General features: G+C 42.8%; 1 protein-coding gene across 2 annotated transcripts in view; it reads right to left on the bottom strand.

Moving 5' to 3' along the window:
- Positions 1–4,179, bottom strand: part of tmem64 (transmembrane protein 64) — a 65,871-nt gene extending 61,692 nt beyond the window's left edge. For both annotated transcript variants that reach the window (XM_055633624.1, XM_055633625.1), the window contains exon 1: positions 3,341–4,179. In XM_055633624.1, coding sequence (XP_055489599.1) covers positions 3,341–4,030 — 690 coding nt within the window. In that variant the 5' untranslated portion in view covers positions 4,031–4,179. The remainder of the gene's footprint in view (positions 1–3,340) is intronic.
- Between the last annotated feature and the right edge of the window lie 14,221 nt (positions 4,180–18,400).

Below are 18,400 nucleotides of genomic sequence, written 5' to 3'. Positions count from 1 at the left end.
TCACAAAAATACTGAGTTTGTGCAACCTGCCCTCACACTCCATTAAGACCTCACAACAGTTATATGCTCAAATTGAATACAGTGATCACATTATCAAAGTTAAACCAACAGCACATACAATTGAGACAATAACTTAGTCGTTTTTGCGATCTCACAGCCCAGAAATAAAGGCCAACATTCTATTCATCCTTGTTGTTAGTTTTTCTTTTAAATTCTCTTGGGCTGTTGTCAAGGCAAGGATTAATTTCAACCAACAAAACCACACTGAGCTCATATTACTCCAGATGCCTAATGAATCTCTCCCTTTAAAATGTTGCATAATGCTTTACATATAATCAGTGGCCTTCAACCACCTTGGCTCTTGCGACATAATGCAAATTAACTGGTAGCACATTTATCCTTGACATCCTCAAAAGCTATTCCAGTTTTTAACATATTGATAAGCTATCAATAAAAAATAACTCCCAGACCAAAATGATTACATTTATCTCTATAATTATTTATGCAAATGTATGCCCAATTAAAAAGTGATTTAAAAAACAATTGTGATCCTGAGATTTATAGAGAAACTGTTGGAGATTATGGGCAAGAAAGTCATAATAAGCCTTTTAGATACTTATTCAGACAACAGCAGCATTGTCTTCAGTTCTTGACATCATACTACCGGAATGATGTGAAACCCTTAGAAAGATACAGAAGAGATCAACTTGAATGATTCCAGGGGTAAGGAAACCAGATACTATTCTGGTAATGTAGCTTTTCAAGGTAATTTAAAAACCATTTTGACAGAATTATTTTAAACCATAAATGGGCTGCACGGTAAATTGAGAGAAACCTTTCTCTTTGGCCAAACTGTGAAGAATATGAAGTTTGTAATCTTTCCATAACCTAGCTACTGCATCCTTTGTTTTAGTTAGCAATAAGTATTTTGTCATGAAATTCCATCTCTAAATGAGATAAAGTAGTTTTTGTGAACACTACCAAAAATAAAAGTTGCAAGCAGGGCTTCTGCAATTTCTTTCTCAGTAGTACCCCATTGGGCACAATCTAGAAACACTGACACATCCACATTATCAATATGTGGCTCACAGCTATTACAGAAATTTAAAATTTGAATAGGATAGAAATGTGCTTGCATTACAGTTCAACCTCAGGTGACTCTAATGTGCATTAGTAGCATTAAATTACCTGCCAAAAACAAAGGTGTGCGAAAGGTGTTACTATCGGCATATGCAGATCCAAATTATACTTCCAATTTCCACATAATTGCACCCATTTACCCCCATAATAACCTTCACCATCAACACGCCAATAGAAAGTCCCAATTAATAACCAAATGGCGGCTTTTTATTGTTAGGAAAGGGTAAAAAAAATTAAGAACATTTAAACTTTAGAAATTTCTTTTAGAAATATTTAAAACTCAGCAATGGCTACAAATGCAAATTCTTTCGAGTGCTAGAAATGCAAGAGCTAAGATCTTGGAGGTACTCAGCTAGCCAGGCAGCAATGGTAATGAAACAATTAATGTTTAATCAACATCATTGATCCAAAACAATCCATGTCTCTCTCAATTGCCTGCTCTGAATATTTCTGGCAGCAACAAAAGATGTAGAGCGCCAATGACTCAAAGTCCAAATAGAGAATACATGAAATGTTAAAACCATCTGATACACTCAAAGACTTTCAAGGAGAAAGAGCAAAGTTTAAAGATGTGCAGAGCAAGTTTTATTTATACACAGTCAGTGGTGGGTGCCTGGAACATGCTGCCAGGGGTGGTGGTGGAGGCAGATACAACAGTGGTGCTTCAGAGGCCTTTAAGTAAGCACATGTGAAGGCAGATGGGATTAGTTTGTCTTGGCATGCGGCACAGACATTGTGGGCCAAAGGGCCTGTTCCTGTGCTGCACTGTTTAATGTTCTTGTTATCCATTATGCTATTACTTTATAAAGCAATGTAATAATGTAAGGTGCTTATACTCAGGAGGGATTCAATCCTTCTTTCATTTAACCTCAATTTAAACAATCACCTGCATCAACAAAAATAATTTAACATCGATTCCCGCAAGTCAGGTTTGACTTCGCTATTAGGGCAACAAAGTCAAGTAAAAAAACGTGAGCTATGGACTAACATCAACTACGGTCTGTTTGAACGGCACAGTATTACACAATACTTTAAATAAAATTTTAAGTTATTGTGAGCTGCACCATGATAAGCATATTGCTGCTCTCATTCCCCAGCTGCCACATATTCTCCAGACTGGAAGAACTGCCAATTAGTCCTTATGGAAATTTAACAAGCAGGAGTTGTCCCATGACACAAAATTGGACAAAAAGCTTTAGCAAAACACTAGGAAGATTATACTCCAGTGCCAAAATACAGCCCATGGAATCATGATTAAACTAATCTATATATCTGATCTATCTATCATCAAGTTGGGAGGTCATGTTGCAGTTGTATAAGACATTGGTGAAACCGCATTTAGAATATTTTATGTTCAGTTCTGGGCACCATGTTATAGGAAAGATACTGCCAAGCTTGAATGGGTTCAGTGAAGATTCATGAAGATGTTGCCAGGACCAGAGCGTGTGAGCTATAGGGAGAGGTTGAGTAGGCTGGGTCTCTATTCCTTGGAGCGCAGGAGGATGAGGGGTGATCTTATAGAGGTGTATAAAATCATGAGAGGAATAGATCAGTTAGATGCACAGAGTCTCTTGCCCAGAGTAGGGGAATCGAGGACCATAAAGGGTATTAACTCTTTCAGAGCTAGGTTCAAAGTGAAGGGGAAAAGATTTAATAGGAATTGAGGGGTAAGTTTTTCACACAAGCTGCCAGAGGAGGCAGTTGAGGCTGGGACTATCCTGATGTATAAGGAACAGTTAGACAGGTACATGGATAGGACAGGTTTGGAGGGATATGGGCCAAGCGCAGGCAGGTGAGACTAGTGTAGCTGGGACAAGGCCAGTGTCGGCACGTTGTGCCAAAGGGCCTGTTCCCACATTGTATCACTCTATGACTATCATGTAGGAATTTCACAGTAAAACACTCTTCACCATCTATAATCTATCTCTTTACCCGTCTATCACCTCAAAATAATACATCCTGCAAAGTTCAATAACTCAATTTTAAATAAAATGTTAGATTTCCATCCCAATTTACGGGGCAATATTGTGTTTCCAGAGAGCTGGGAGAGACATGGCACACGTTTCAGGTTAAGCTACATTACTTCTCGGCGACGAGCTACAATAAGAGTAAGGTTGTGGTGAATTTTCCCTGGGTTGTTATCGTTTGCAGTTGACCCACATCCAAGTAAATCTCTTACTATTCCTATACGCATACTAACCGAGAACACTGCATTCTGCAGCCCGAAGGGAATGGGTGTGAGTCTGGCCAAAGCCACCACCTTCAATCCGCTGCCTCCTTCCACCACTTTGACCACTGCGCTCAGTTGCTCGTTGGCTCGGACTTTGGCGGAGACCCACGCCGACAGCAGCCGCTTGCAAACCAGGTGAGCGATGAACGTCCCAATCAATACGCCGGTCACCACCAGCCCGAACCCCAGCACGAATCCGTAGAGGTAGCCGGCAGCCACGTTCAGCACGATATAACCCCAGCTGCAGGGGAAGGAGACGGCGATGAAACCCACGACGAAGAGCAATGCCCCGGCCAAGCTGTCCAAACTCTCCACCCACAGCAGCAGATCCTTCAGGTAGCGCCGCACCAACGCCAGGGATGTGAAGCAGACGATGGTCAGGGCGCAGATCAGAAGAAAGCTCTTCAAGCAGCAGTTGTTGAGGCAGTAAGTGGCCTTTGGGTCCCCCAGGATGGGCAGCTCGTTCTCCATGCCTTGGTGCTGCAGGTTCAATTCCGACTTCACCTGCACTCGCTCCAAGTCCACTGCTTCCGCCTGGCTCAGCAGCAGCGAGTCGGGGCAGGGTCTCTGCAAGCTCCGGCTCAGCGCCAAGTGACCTTTGCTCAACTTCTTCAACACTTTGGTAAAAAACAGCCAGGACACGACGCCAGCGTTCCACATAATTGAAACGGGAAGAATTGTCTTTTTTTAATCCACGCTTTGCAAATTAAAAAAAAGTCTCCTTTCGAAATAAATCTCCAAATGAGACAAGGAAAAAAATCCGATACGATTTGGAAAGATGCGTCCACTTTTTTTTTTTTTTGGGGGGGGGGGGGGGGGGGGGAAATTTTACATCACTGAATGTTTCTGCAGACCTGGGGTGGAGTTAGTGAGACTGGAAGTGATTCCCGAGCGTTGCAGCAGCGTTTGTTGCTCTTACTAAAAGAGGAGGGAGGGTTTGAGAGGAGAGAGAGGGAAAACGGGGAATGAGGCCGAGCAAGAGAGATTTTTTTTTGTTGGGGGGGAAAACGTGATGTTCCCGAAGGCCGAAAAAGGGAGAATTTTGTAGGGGGATGAGACGTTTCCGAAGGCCGAGAAAAGACGATTTTTGATTGTGGGGCGAGATGTTCCCGAAGGCCGAGCAAGAGAGATTTTTGTTGTTTTCTCTTAACGATCTCTGGCTGTCTCTCGTGTGTCAGGGCGGCTGCGTGGACTGGATGAAGAATCCTGCCACGTCTTCTTGCTTGAAGACAAGACGCGAAATGCTGGAGGAACTCAGCGGGTCAGGCAGCATCTCTGAAGAAAAGGGATAGGTGATGTCTCTGGTCGAGACCCTTCTTGTCTCATCCTCTCTCTCGCTGGTGTTCTCCGAGGGAGCGGGAGCGTGGTTGCTAAAATGAAGATAGAGAGAGAGAGGGAGCAGTGGAGAGAAAAAGTGGTGGGAAAACAGGTATAGAGAGGCAGTGGAGATAGAGGTAGACTGAAGAAATACAGGTATATATATATATAGAGAGAGAGAGAGAGAGAGGCAGTGGGGGGGGAGGAATAGTGAGTCAGTGGAGAAAATAATATAGAGGCAGTTGAGAAAAAAAAACAGGTATAGAGACAGGCAGTGGTGAAAACAGGTATAGAGACAGGCAGTGGTGAAAACAGGTATAGAGACAGGCAGTGATGAAAACAGGTATAGAGACAGGCAGTGGTGAAAAACAGAGAGAGAGGGGCAGTAGTGAAAAAGTTATAGAGAAACAGTGGTGAAAAACAGGTACAGTGGAGTAAAACAGGTATAGAGAGAAAGGCAGTGGAGAAAAAAACAGATGGAGGCAGTGGAATAGAGAGGCAGTGCAGAATATACAGAGGCTGTGGAGAAAAACAGATAGAGGCAGTGGAGAATATACAGAGGCTGTGGAGAAAAACAGATAGAGAGGCAGTGGAGAATATACAGAGGCTGTGGAGAATATACAGAGATAGGCAGTGGAGAAGAACAGATAGAGGCAGTGGAGAATATACAGATATAGAGGCTGTGGAGAATATACAGATATAGAGGCTGTGGAGAATATACAGAGAGGCAGTGGAGAATATACAGATATAGAGGCAATGGAGAAGAACAGATAGAGAGGCAGTGGAGAATATACAGAGGCTGTGGAGAAAAACAGATATAGAGGCAGTGGAGAAGAACAGATAGAGGCTGTGGAGAATATACAGAGAGGCAGTGGAGAATATACAGATAGAGAGGCAGTGGAGAAGAAACACAGATAGAGGCAGTGGAGAATATACAGAGAGGCTGTGGAGAATATACAGATAGAGAGGCAGTGGAGAAGAACAGATAGAGGCTGTGGAGAATATACAGAGATAGAGGCTGTGGAGAAGAACAGATAGAGGCTGTGGAGAATATACAGATAGAGAGGCTGTGGAGAAGAACAGATAGAGGCAGTGGAGAATATACAGAGAGGCAGTGGAGAATATACAGAGAGGCTGTGGAGAATATACAGATAGAGAGGCAGTGGAGAAGAACAGATAGAGGCTGTGGAGAATATACAGAGAGGCAGTGGAGAAGAACAGATAGAGGCTGTGGAAGCGAGTCTCTCTCTCTCTCTCTCTCGCCGCCGCCTAGCGGGGCCCCGGGAAGGCGCGAGCCCGGCTTCCCCTGGACGCGCGCGGCGCCCTCGGCGGTTGCAGGCGGCTCGCGCCGCGCCTCCGCCCTCCTCCCCCGCGTCCGCGTTGTCGTTGTCGTTGGGTCGCGAGCGCCGCGGCCGCCATCAGCCTCCCCTCAGCTCCGGCTCCGGCTCCGGTTCCCGCTTCAGTCGCCGCGCTGCAGCCAGAGCCAAAGCCCAGCCGCCGCCGCCATTCACCCACCCACAATGCTGCTGCTGCTGCCGCCGCCGCCGCCGCTCTTCATCCACGTGACCGAATGGCGCCTGCTTTAAAAAAAACCCACACAAATAACGGTGAGAGAGGGGAAGGGAGGACAGAGAGAGAAGAAAAATATTGCTCGCGGTGCCAGAACGAAACGATAGGTGGTGTCATAGAGTCATACAGTGTGGAAACAAGCCCTTCGTCCCAACTTGCCCACACCGACCAATATGTCCCATCGACACTCGCCCCCGCCTGCATTTGCCCCATGATATCCCTCCAAACCTGGCCTATCCATGGACCTGTGTAAATGTTTCTTAAAGTTGTGATAGCAGGGCTGCCAACATTGGGTGAGAGTTGGCAGTGGGAAATTGCGAAAGACCAAGCCCGAGGGAGCTAGCCACCGAGGAAGGGGGGGGGGGGGTGTCTCGTGTCGTGTCTCCCCCCTCCCCCTCCCCTCCCCCCCCCTCCTCTCTACTCCCCTCCTCTCCCCTCTCCCCTCCTCCCCTCCCCCTCCTCTCCTCCCCCATTGGTATTTTTCAGCTTGAAATTGTGCAATCTGGTGCATACTGTAGCGAGTCTTTTAACCTACACTTGAATGCAATATTTATGCTTTAAATTGTATTAGCTACGAATGAGGTTAGGCTAAATTACATTCACAATTACATTCCACAGTAGAGCCAGGCTCTGATCAACAGGTGCAACACATGAATGAACTTAGTATATTCATGTATGGAAATTAGATTATAATTAAGCACAAGGCCCATGTTGACCAACCTGGGTCTCACTGCACACCTGGTACTACTCTTGGCCCTTCTCTCATTCCTGACCCCGAGTCCAGCCTGACACCTGGCCCCCTATTCTACACTGATCGTAACTGCTTTCCTGCTTAGGTTCCCGATGCTGAACACTCCCATTGTCCCAGCTTTGACTGCACACCTAGTACTATTCCAGTCCTTGACTCTGGATGCACACTTGGCCTTGCTCCGAGCCGCTTTGCACCGACAATATATCTGGCCCACAAATAAAGCCCCATATCTGACCCCCTGGACAGCCTAGATAAGCATCTAGCCTATTAGATGCTTATCTAATGCGGTAATCTTTTATGGGGCACTTCACGGACCAGATTTTGTGTAACAAAATTTTGTACAACAAAATTTGCTACATCCATTGGCTTCCTTGTTATCTAACATGCTAGTTACTTTGTCAAAGAAGTCATCAATTGGCTGAACAATTTCTTATCCATAAAATTATAAATGATCACCAATGCATCCACAATTTCAAGGGCCACCTCCTTGAGTACTCTAGGATGCAGACTATCAGGCCCTGGGGTGGCTGTGAAGGCCAAGTCAATGGATATTTTTAAGGTGGAGATTCATAGATTCTTTGGGGGTCAGGGGTTGTGGGGAGAAGGCAGGAAAATGGGGTTGAGAGGGAAAGGTAGTTCAGCCATGAATGAATGATGGAGTAGACTTGATAGGTCAAATGGCCTAATTCTGCTCATAGAACCTATGGACTTGCGAGGCAATAAGTGGTGGGTGGGGTATCTAGGCCGGCGTGCGCAAGTTGGACTGAGGGGCGAGTTTCCTTGCTGTACGACTCCATGACTACTGTCATGAGTGTTTTATTGTCTGTCCTGAAACAGAAGAATGAAATTCCTAAAAACAAAGATGCTGGTTTATGCACAAAGTGCTAGAGTGACTCAACGGCTCAGGCAGCATCTCTGGAGAAAAGGGATAGATGATGGTTCGGGTCGGAACCCTTCTTCAGTATTCCTGAAATTGATACTTGCCGCAGCACAACATATTATGTAAACATAGAGAATTTGAAGTAAACAGAGATACAGCGTCGAAACAGGCCCTTCAGCTCACCAAGTCTATGCTAACCAATGATTATCTATAGATAGACACAAAATGCTGGAGTAACTCAGCGGGACGGCAGCATCTCTGGAGAGAAGGAATGGGTGACGTTTCAGGTCGAGACCCTTTTTCAGACTAAGGTACATTGGGTCTATGTTATCCCTAACCCTACACTCTTGGGGCAATTTACAAAAAGCCAATTAAACTACAAAACTGCACATCTTTGGAGTATTGAAGATCTCGAGCACCCGGAGGAAAGCCACGTGATTACAGGGAGAACGTACAAACCCTGCACAGATAGCACCCGAGGTCAGGATTAAACCTGGGTCTCTGGCGTTGTGTGGATGAACAATAAAAAAGTAGAAACAAGGAACTGCAGATGCTGATTAATACACAAAAGGGCACTAAGTGATGGAATCACTCAGCAGGTGAGGCAGGATCTCTGGATGACATGGTTAGGTGATGTTTCAGGTCGGGACCTTTCTTCAAATGAGGTCTAGACCCAAAACGGCACTTTAAACTTTAGAGATGCAGCGCGGAAACAGGCTCTTCGGCCCACCGAGTCAGCACCGACCAGCGATTCCCGTACACTTAAAGCTATCCTACACACTAGGGGTATTTACAATTTTTACCAAAGCCAAATTAACCTACAAACGTGTACAGTATATCTTTGGAGTGGATGTAAACCGGAGCACCCACGGAAAACCCACGAGGAAAACGTACGAACTCCGTACAGACAGCACCCGTAGTCAGGATCGAAACTGGGTCTGGTGCTGTAAAGCAGCAACTTTACCGCTGCCCCCATGCTGCCCAAAACGCCACAGTGTTCTCTGGAGATGCGACCTGACCTGCTGAGTTAATACTGCACTTTGTTGTATTTTGAACAAAAAGTAGTTCAATAAATAAAAATCAGGCAATAATAGTGCAAAGACAAAAACAATGCCCCCAAGTCTATGTAGTGCAGAGCTTAGTTGGAGGTTGTCAAGTTTAATAGCCTGATCGTCGTTGGGTAGAAGCTGCTTCTGAAGCTAGACATTACAATTTTCAGGCTTCCGTACCTGCTTCCCAATGGCACGAGGGAAATAAGTTTTATTTTTAAATCTATTAAAATTGGTTTTAGTTTTCGAGATACAGCATGGAAATAAAATACGATGGTTAAATCACTAAAGCCTACTGTATTTTCTGCTTTTCTCAAAGTTGAAATTTTCCCTTTCTCAGCTGCCCATGTCTTCTATTAGAAACAAATAACTGCAAATGCTGGTTAATACACAATAGTGCTGGAATGATTCACCAGTCAGGTAGCATCTCTGGAGAACATGGGTAGGTGACGTTTCTGAAGAAAGGTCTCGACCCAAAACGTCATCTGTCCATGTACTCCCGAAATCGTGCCTGACCTGCCGAGTTACTCTAGCACATGTGTCCTTCCACATATTCTAGTGCCTGACATGAATGTTTTTGTTCAAGAGAAGTGGGCAACAGTGACAATGCCAGCATTTCTTGTCCATCCTTAATTACTCTTGAAATGTGGGGTCAATTAAGACTCAATCATATCTTGGATCTGGAGTTACATGAAAGCCACACTGGATAAGGATGACAAATGTCCTTATATAGCTTAGACATACAGCATTGAAAAAGGCCCTTCAGCACACCGAGTCCACACTGACCATTGTGTAAACTCCACACAGATAGTGGCCAAGGTCACGATCGAACCCGGGTCTCTGGCCCTGCTCTCTACCAGCCGTGCCACTACGCTGTCCTTTTCTGTTTCCGATCATGATGTATCATTTAAATGATCAATTCTGGTGAAATGTCATTAACATGAAACATGTAGGCCGTGTTTACTGGAAACAGCAGTGAAACTACCTGACCTACTGTGTTATTGCAGCACCGTGTGTCTTTTTTGGTAAACCAGCATCTGCTGTTCCTTGTATCTACATGAAATTACACTGTAAACTATAATTCCACACTAACTCCATTTTAATCTTAGAGTTACACAGCACAGAAAAGCCCACTCGTCCATGGTGACCTAGTTGCTTTATCAAACAAGTCTCACTTGCCTGTGTCCATGTCCCTCCAAACCTTTCCTTTCTTTTAAATGTCACAATTGTAACTGCCTCAACCACTTCCTCTGGCAGTTCAGTTTATATATGTACCACCCGCTGTATGAAAAAGTAGCGTTTCGGGTCACTTTTAAATCTGTCCCCTCTCACCTTAAATCTATGCTCTCTAGTTTTAAATTCCTATACCCCAGAAAAAAAGACTGCGGCTGTGCACTTTATCTGAACCTCTGTAAAACTCTCCTGCAAATTTGACCTAATTTAATGCTGCAGTAGTAACATCTTTCCTGACTTGATCAAGCCAACTCACCCTATGTGCAGAACAAAACCACCAAAGTGTAGTACGGAAACCAATAAATTTTAGAAATTAGCTTTTAGCAAAATGATTGTGAACTAACCGTTACCTACCTGCAGGCAAGAATATTGTTCTGAGTACTGAAAATTTATTGTCATCATTTAATGGAATTGATTCGATTGGCTTCTTTTGTTATTTCACTGATGGGTTTCAGGAAGCCAGAGAAACTCAGGGATTTAGTATTTAAAATTAAATTGTTATCAGTATTTCTTCAATTGAATCATTAGAATGGGTTAATTGGCAACACACAAGAGTGGCAAAATGTAGAAACAAGGAATTGCAGATGCTGGTTTACCAAGGAAATAAAAATTGCTGGAGTAACTCAGCTGGTCAGGCAGCATCCCCAGAGAACATGAATAGGTGACGTTTGGAGACAATCTAAAGAAAGGTCCTGACCCAAAACATCAGCTATTCACGTTCTCCAGGGATGCTGCCTGACCCGCTGAGTTACTCCAGCATTTTGCGTCATTCCAGAACTGGTGCCACCCACTGTCTAACCTAACTTTTCAGAAAATCTCTCGTTGGATGGTAATTAATCTCTGGAATTATTTTCCCTGGGAGAAGATGGAGGCCAGATCATTGGATATATTGAAAATGGATTAGGTTTATTATTGCAACAGTAGAAATATAACTGGCTGGTTCTACAATCAGGAACTCAACCCAATGCAGCAATTTGTTTGTTTGGCCTGGAGAGAATCAATGCTGGGATTTCCTTCAATTACTCCTCCACAAAAGGAAATGAACTCAATTTCCTTCAATTACTCCTCCCCAATGAACTCCCCCAAACAATTTGGATTCCATCCATTTGACTTAAAAACTAAGGAGTCTTCCAAGAAAAACTTAACTGCCTGGAAATCTTTTCTCTTGGATGGTAATTAATCTCTGGAATTATTTTCCCTGGAGAATGATGGAGGCCAGATCATTGGATATATTGAAAATGGATTAGGTTTATTATTGCAATGTGTACCGAGGTACAGTGAAAGGTTTTGCTTTATAACCATATAACAATTACAGCACGGAAACAGGCCATCTCGGCCCTTCTAGTCCGTGCTGAACACTTACTCTCATCTAGTCCCATCTACCTGCACTCAGACCATAGCCCTCCATTCCTTTCCCGTCCATATACCTATCCAATTTATTTTTAAATGATGAAATCAAACTTGCCTCCAACACTTTCACTGGAAGCTCATTCCACACAGCTACCAATCTCTGAGTAAAGGTCCCCCCTCATGTTACCCCTAAACATTTGTCACTTAATTCTCAAATCATGTCCTCTTGTTTGAATCTTCCCTACTCTCAATGGAAAAAGCTTATCCATATCAACTCTGTCTATCACTGTCATAATTTTAAAGACCTCTATCAAGTCCCCCCTTAACCTTCTGCGCTCCAAAGAATAAAGACTATCTTGTTCAACCTTTCTCTGTAACTTAGGTGCTGAAGCCCAGGCAACATTTTAGTAAATCTCCTCTGTACTCTCTCTATTTTGTTGACATCTTTCCTATAATTTGGCGACCAGAATTGTACATCATATTCCAGAATTGGCCTCACCAATGCCGTGTACAATTTTAACATTACATCCCAATTTCTATACTCAATGCTCTGATTTATAAAGGCCAGCACACCAAAAGCTTTCTTTACCACCCTATCTACATGAGATTCCACCTTCAGGGAACTATGCAAAGCTATTCCTAGATCCCTCTGTTCTACTGCATTCCTCAATTTGCTACCATTTACCATGTACGTCCTATTTTGATTTGTCCTACCAAGATGTAGCACCTCACACTTATCAGCATTAAACTCGATCTGCCATCTTTCAGCTCACTCTTCCAAATAGCCCAAATTTCTCTGTAGACTTTGAAAATTTACTTCATTATCCACAACACCACCTGGTATAATCTGCATACTTACTAATCCAATTTACCACACCATCATCCAGACCATTGATGTATATAACAAACAACAGTGGACCCAACACAGATCCCTGAGGCACCCCATTAGTCACCGGCCTCCAACCTGACAAACAGTTATCCACCATTACTCTCTGGTATCTCCCATTCAGCCACTGTTGAATCCATCTTGCTACTCCACTATTAATACCCAACAATTGAACCTTCTTAACCAACCTTCCATGTGGAACCTTGTCAAAGGCCTTACTGAAGTCCATATAGACAACATCCACCCCTTTACCATCATCAATTTCCCTAGTAACCTTTGCATGCTTTCCAAATGCATCAGATATACTACATACCTGATTCATTTGGATCAGATCAGAGACTGTATACAATCAAATCATACTCAAGTACAATGGATAGATAAATATTTGAAAGTTTATGGAATTGAGGGTTGCGGGGAACTGGCATGGAAAGGGAATGGAGGCCAACGTAGATCTATGATCATGACCATATTGAATGGCAGGGTAGGCTTGAGAGGCCTACCCCAGCTCCTATTTTGTTGTGTTCATATGATGTTTCCAAGAAAAATGCAGGCAGCAACATTAAGCCTTGTCAATTGAGAGTGAATGTACAAATGCTTCTCAAATATCACTGTTTTGGTGGTTTAATCCACAAATTTTAAATGATCCACAAGGGGGTATATATTTAAAACAACAGATGGAACTTTTTTTCGAGACCAATGACACCCCAGATATTTCACCCGCTTAACTATGGGAATCTTTCAAAGCATTTATTAGAGGATCTATAATTTCATATCAAGCTTTTCAAAATAAAAAGAATAAGAATGAACGAAGGCAGTTAGAAGAACAAATTAGACAATTGGATCTAGATAACGCTAAAGACCCAACTATAGATAAACACAATAAAATAACAATATTGAAATTTAAATAAAATAAAATATTATCAGCAAAAGTTATAAGATTATTTCAAATTACAAAACAGGAAAATTTTGAATTCAGCAATAAACCGCACAAACTTTTGGCACACCAATTGAAAAAACGGGAAAAAGAACACATGATTTTAAAGATTAAATTAGATAAAGGTGAATTGTTAACACTACCTAATGATATTAATAAAATATTTGCTCCATTTTATCAGAATTTATATACATCTAAAACGTTAGCAGACAATACTAAAGTTACAGAGTTCCTGGATAAATGTAATCTCCCGAAACTTAACTTGAGTGAAGAAGAGGAACTAGGAGCACAAATTTTAATTAAGGAAATAGAAGAAACAATAAACTCATTAAATAATGGAAAAACACCAGGACCAGACGGATTCAGTAATGAATTTTATAAAAGTTTTTATGAGATAATTACACCACGTTTACACAAAATGTACACATATGTTTTTAAAGAACAAATATTACCAGAAACATTAGCGGAATCAACGGTTACACATACTTAAAAAAGATAAAGATATAGAAGAACCTGGTTCATATAGAGCTATTGCACTGTTAAATACAGATCAAAAAATACTAGCAAAAATATTAGCTAGAAGACTAAGTAGATATGCTAGTAAATTAATAAATGCGGATCAAACGGGGTTTATACCCAAGAGATACTCATGCAATAATCTGAGACATCTGTTTAATATAATGCATTCATATAAAACTGAAGAAGAAGACTTATCAATTATTTCATTGGATGCAGAAAAAGCATTCGATCAAGTGGAATGGGACTACCTTGTTAAAGTATTGCAAAAATTTCAAAAAAACGCCCCAACACCAACAATAAATATGTGGATTTCAAATATGTCTGAAATGCTACACCTGGAAGATATGAGATTCCTTCTGGCAGGCAAACCAGACCATTTCCAAAAGATTTGATCTCCATTTATCGACTTGCTACAAGTACAAGGTGCAACAGAATTCTGAAAATAAATGGTTTCAGGACCTGGTGAGGGGTGAGTAAAAATACGAAGTTGGTATATCCCTTTTTAGCTCTTTTTTTACTTTTAATATATCTTCTGTTTTCTTTCTCGCTTTTTCTTTTTCTATGGCTTGTTTCTTAACTCTTTTTCGAATTTTTTGTTTCTAAAGGTCTCTTTTGATCACTCACACACTTACTATCCTATTTAACTCTCTTTACTTTTCTTTTTAAAGTTTAAAATATGAAGTGGTACAGGAAATGTATTATGTTATTTTTGGCTTATATTACTGTAATGTACACTACTTCTAATAAATAAAATAAAAAAATGAAAAATAATAAATAAAAAATCACTGTTCTCATAAATCAATGTACATTCTTAATCACAAGAAACTGATAATCTAACCAAAGGATCCGCCGTAGACCATTGCGCATTGTGGGGACAAATAAGTCAGTTTGCATTGCTCTTAAGATTTTTCTCGCTCTTACCACTGAACTTCACCAGCAACATGTTTCCTGGTAGATTGAAGCCATTGGATGAATGATAATTAGTTGACCTGTAGACACAAGAAATTGTAGATGCTGGAATGTTGAACAAAACACTAAGTGCTGGAGGAAAGACACAAAGTGCTAGAGTAACGCAACAGTAGAAAACAATGCTGGAGAAACTCAGCGGGTGAGGCAGCATCTATGGAGCGAAGGAATAGGTGACATTTCGGGTCAAGACGCTTCTTCAGACTGATGTGGGGGGGAGGGGGCGGGAAGAAGAAAGGAAGATATGCGGAGACAGTAGGCTGTGGGAGTGCTGGGAAGGGGAGGGGATGGAGGGAGAAAGCAAGGACTACCTGAAATTGGAGAAGTCAATGTTCATACCGCTGGGATGTAAACTACCCAAGCAAAATATGAGGTGCTGCTCCTCCAATTTGCAGTGGGACTCACTCTGGCCATGGAGGAGGTCCAGGACAGAAAGGTCGGATTCAGAATGGGAGGGGGAGTTGAAGTGCTGAGCCACCGGGTGATCAGGTTGGTTAATGCAAACTGAGCGGAGGAGTTGGGCGAAGCGATCGCCAAGCCTGCGCTTGGTCTCACTGATATAGAGCAGTTGCCACCTATAACAGCGGATGCAATAGATGAGGTTGGAGGAGGTGCAGGTGAACCTCTGCCTCACCTGGAAAGACTGCTCCCAATTGGATGGATTCGAGGGGGGAGGTAAAGCGACAAATGTAGCATTTCCTGCAGTTGCAAGCGAAAGTACCAGGGGAGAGGGTGGTTTGGGTGGGAAGGGATGAATTGACCAGGGAGTTACGGAGCGGCCTCTGCAGAAAGCCGAAAGGGGAGGAGATGGGAAGATGTGGCCAGTGGTGAGATCCCGTTGGAGGTGGCAAAAATGTTGGAGGATTATCTGTCGTATGTGACGGCTGGTAGGGTGGAAGGTGAGGACAAGGGGGGCCTCTGTCCTTGTTACGAGTGGGGGGATGGGGAGTGAGAGCGGAGCTATGGGATATAGAGGAGACCCTGGTGAGAGCCTCATCTATAGTCGAAGAGGGGAACCCCTGTTCACTAAAGAATGAGGACATCTCCGATGCCTTGGTTTGGAACACCTCATCCTGCGGCGTAGACGGAGGAATTGGGAGTAGGGGATGGAGTCCTTACAGGAAGCAGGGTGGGAAGAAGTGAGTCCAGATAGCCATGGGAGTCAGTGGATTTATAGTGGATGTCAGTCAGTAGTCTGTTACCTGCGATGGAGATAGTGAGGTCTAGAAACGGTGGGAAGATGTCGGAAATGGTCCAGGTGAATTTGAGTGCCGGATGGAAGTTAGTTGTGAAATGGATGAAGTCAGTGAGTTCTGCATGGATGCAGGAGGTGGCACCAATGCAGTCGTCAATGTAGTGGAGGTAGAGTTCGGGGATAGGGCCAAGGTACGCCTCGATAAAGGATTGTTCGACGTACCCTACAAAGAAGCAGGCATAGCTGGAACCCATGCGCGTGCACATAGCTACGCCTTGTGTTTGGAGGAAATGGGTGGAGTCAAAGGAAAATTTGTTGAGGCAAGATAGGAGACAGAGTAACTCTACGGGTCAGGCCACATCTCTGGAGAACATGGAGAGACGAGGTTTCGGGTTGGGAACCTCGGACTGTTAGGAGTAGGGGGGAGAAAGTGAGAAAAAAAGAGGTGTGGCAGACCTGACAAGTGATAGGTGGATACAGGAGAGTGGGGATTGATTAGCAGATGGATGGAGTAAATTACAAAGTTCAGAGCTAAAAATTCTTGATTAGAACGGGTGTCAAGGGTTATGGGAAGATGGCAGGAAAATGGGATTAGGAGGCAGAGATCATCCATGATTGAATGGTGGAGTGCACTTGATGGGCCGAGTGGCCTAATTCTATAGCTTGTGAGACAAAATGGTGTCAAATAAGGAGAGGAAAGAAGGATGATGTGGATGGAAGGGCATAAAGAGAGGGGAAAAAGGGGGATAAAAGGGAAATGGACTGGGGATGTGAGGTGGGTTTACGATAGCTTCTGCTCCTTGTATTCTGGAAAAGATTGAGGAACGAGTGTGAAGTGGAATGTGAGGAGGAGAATTAGATGAGACCACATGTCATCTTTTATAGTCTCAGCAATGCCACCGGTCATGGGCTTTGGAACAATCTTTCCAAAAATTGTCAAAATCACCAAGGTATGTATATTACAGCTCAATGACCCTGCTTCTGGAGGAGAGGTGACATGGGTTAACTGGAGAAACAGCACCTCACATTCTGCTTGGGCATTTTACAACCAACAATATGAACGGTGAATTCTCCAACTTCAATACACCCTTACCTCCGCTTTCAGGCCCTTCAACACTACACAGCACTTACATCAGCAACTATGATCTCCTGGGGTTAAGAGGGAAAGATAGATCAGCCATGATTAAATGGCGAAGTAGACTTGATGGACCGAACGGCTTAATTCTGCTCCTATCACATGAACTTCTAAACTTATAATGACTGTTTATTTGGTTGTACATGATGCACTAATAAATATGTTGTTATCCAAAAACATGCTTGAATTTTTGCGTTAGCTTTGCCAAAAGTGCTCACTCCCTGCTTCCTGAACATGTTTTTTGACCCATCTGATTATATAATAATATATTATATATATATTATTAGTGTTTAATATTGCACCAATCAAATGCACTTCCAATTTCACCCTGAAGAGGGCACTTTTGTACAAATGAAAATTATTGTTCCAAGGTGATAAGGAATTTATTTCAATGATAAACAAGTGCGACCCTATGTACAGGTTATTCTCCCATGTGTAATTTGAACACAGGCATTAATAGGTTAATGCACAATTAAATTAATGGACAAAATAATGCAAATGAAAACATGTTATATTTTGATCTTCCTAAAATTTATTTTTAATTGGCCTGAACTAAAATCTTGCATTTGTTATCTGTGGTTACCCCATGCCAGGACGTGGAGGCCTAAATATCGAAGGCTCCAGCAATGAAATTTGAGGGTTCTCAAAGGCACATTGAGGGACTCCCACTGTTGAAATGTCCTTGAAAGTCTTCCATTGTTGACAAAGCCTGCCTCCCAGCTTTGTTGATTCTCAGAGTTGTGAGGGTTTTTGAATGCATCTGAAATGTATTTATTCATTTTTTTTCTGAATGCAAACATCACTAAGGCCAGCAATGTATCCCCCATCACTAATTGCCCTTGAGAAGAGCCTTCTTGAGGTTCTGAGGTACTGGTGAAGTGTATAGGAAGTTCCAGGATCTACTATATATCCAGAAACAATGAGCCAAAAATGAAATGTTTCCAAGTCAGGCTGTTGTTTGACCTGGTTGGGAATACTTAAGTACTTTCGTTCCTGTGGGCCTTTCGCTTTAGCCCTCCTTGGTTGTAGACATCACTGGTTTAGGAGGGGCTGTTGGTGATTTTTGTTTAGATGCCAAATAATGCAGCTGCAGTGTGCCATTGGTAGAGGCAATACGTATTTAAGATGGTGGATGAGGTGCCAATCAAAGTTTATCTTGGATGTAGTCAAACCGCTTGAGTATTATTGGAGAGGCATTCATCCAGGCAACTGAAGAGTATTCTGTCACAGATTTTGACTTTAGCTC

Source organism: Leucoraja erinacea, chromosome 4 (genome assembly GCF_028641065.1).
Source record: "Leucoraja erinacea ecotype New England chromosome 4, Leri_hhj_1, whole genome shotgun sequence".
In the NCBI taxonomy this organism is placed as follows: Eukaryota; Metazoa; Chordata; class Chondrichthyes; order Rajiformes; family Rajidae; genus Leucoraja; species Leucoraja erinaceus.
Note: the sequence above shows the minus strand (reverse complement) of the source record. Positions and strands in the feature narration are given on the sequence as shown.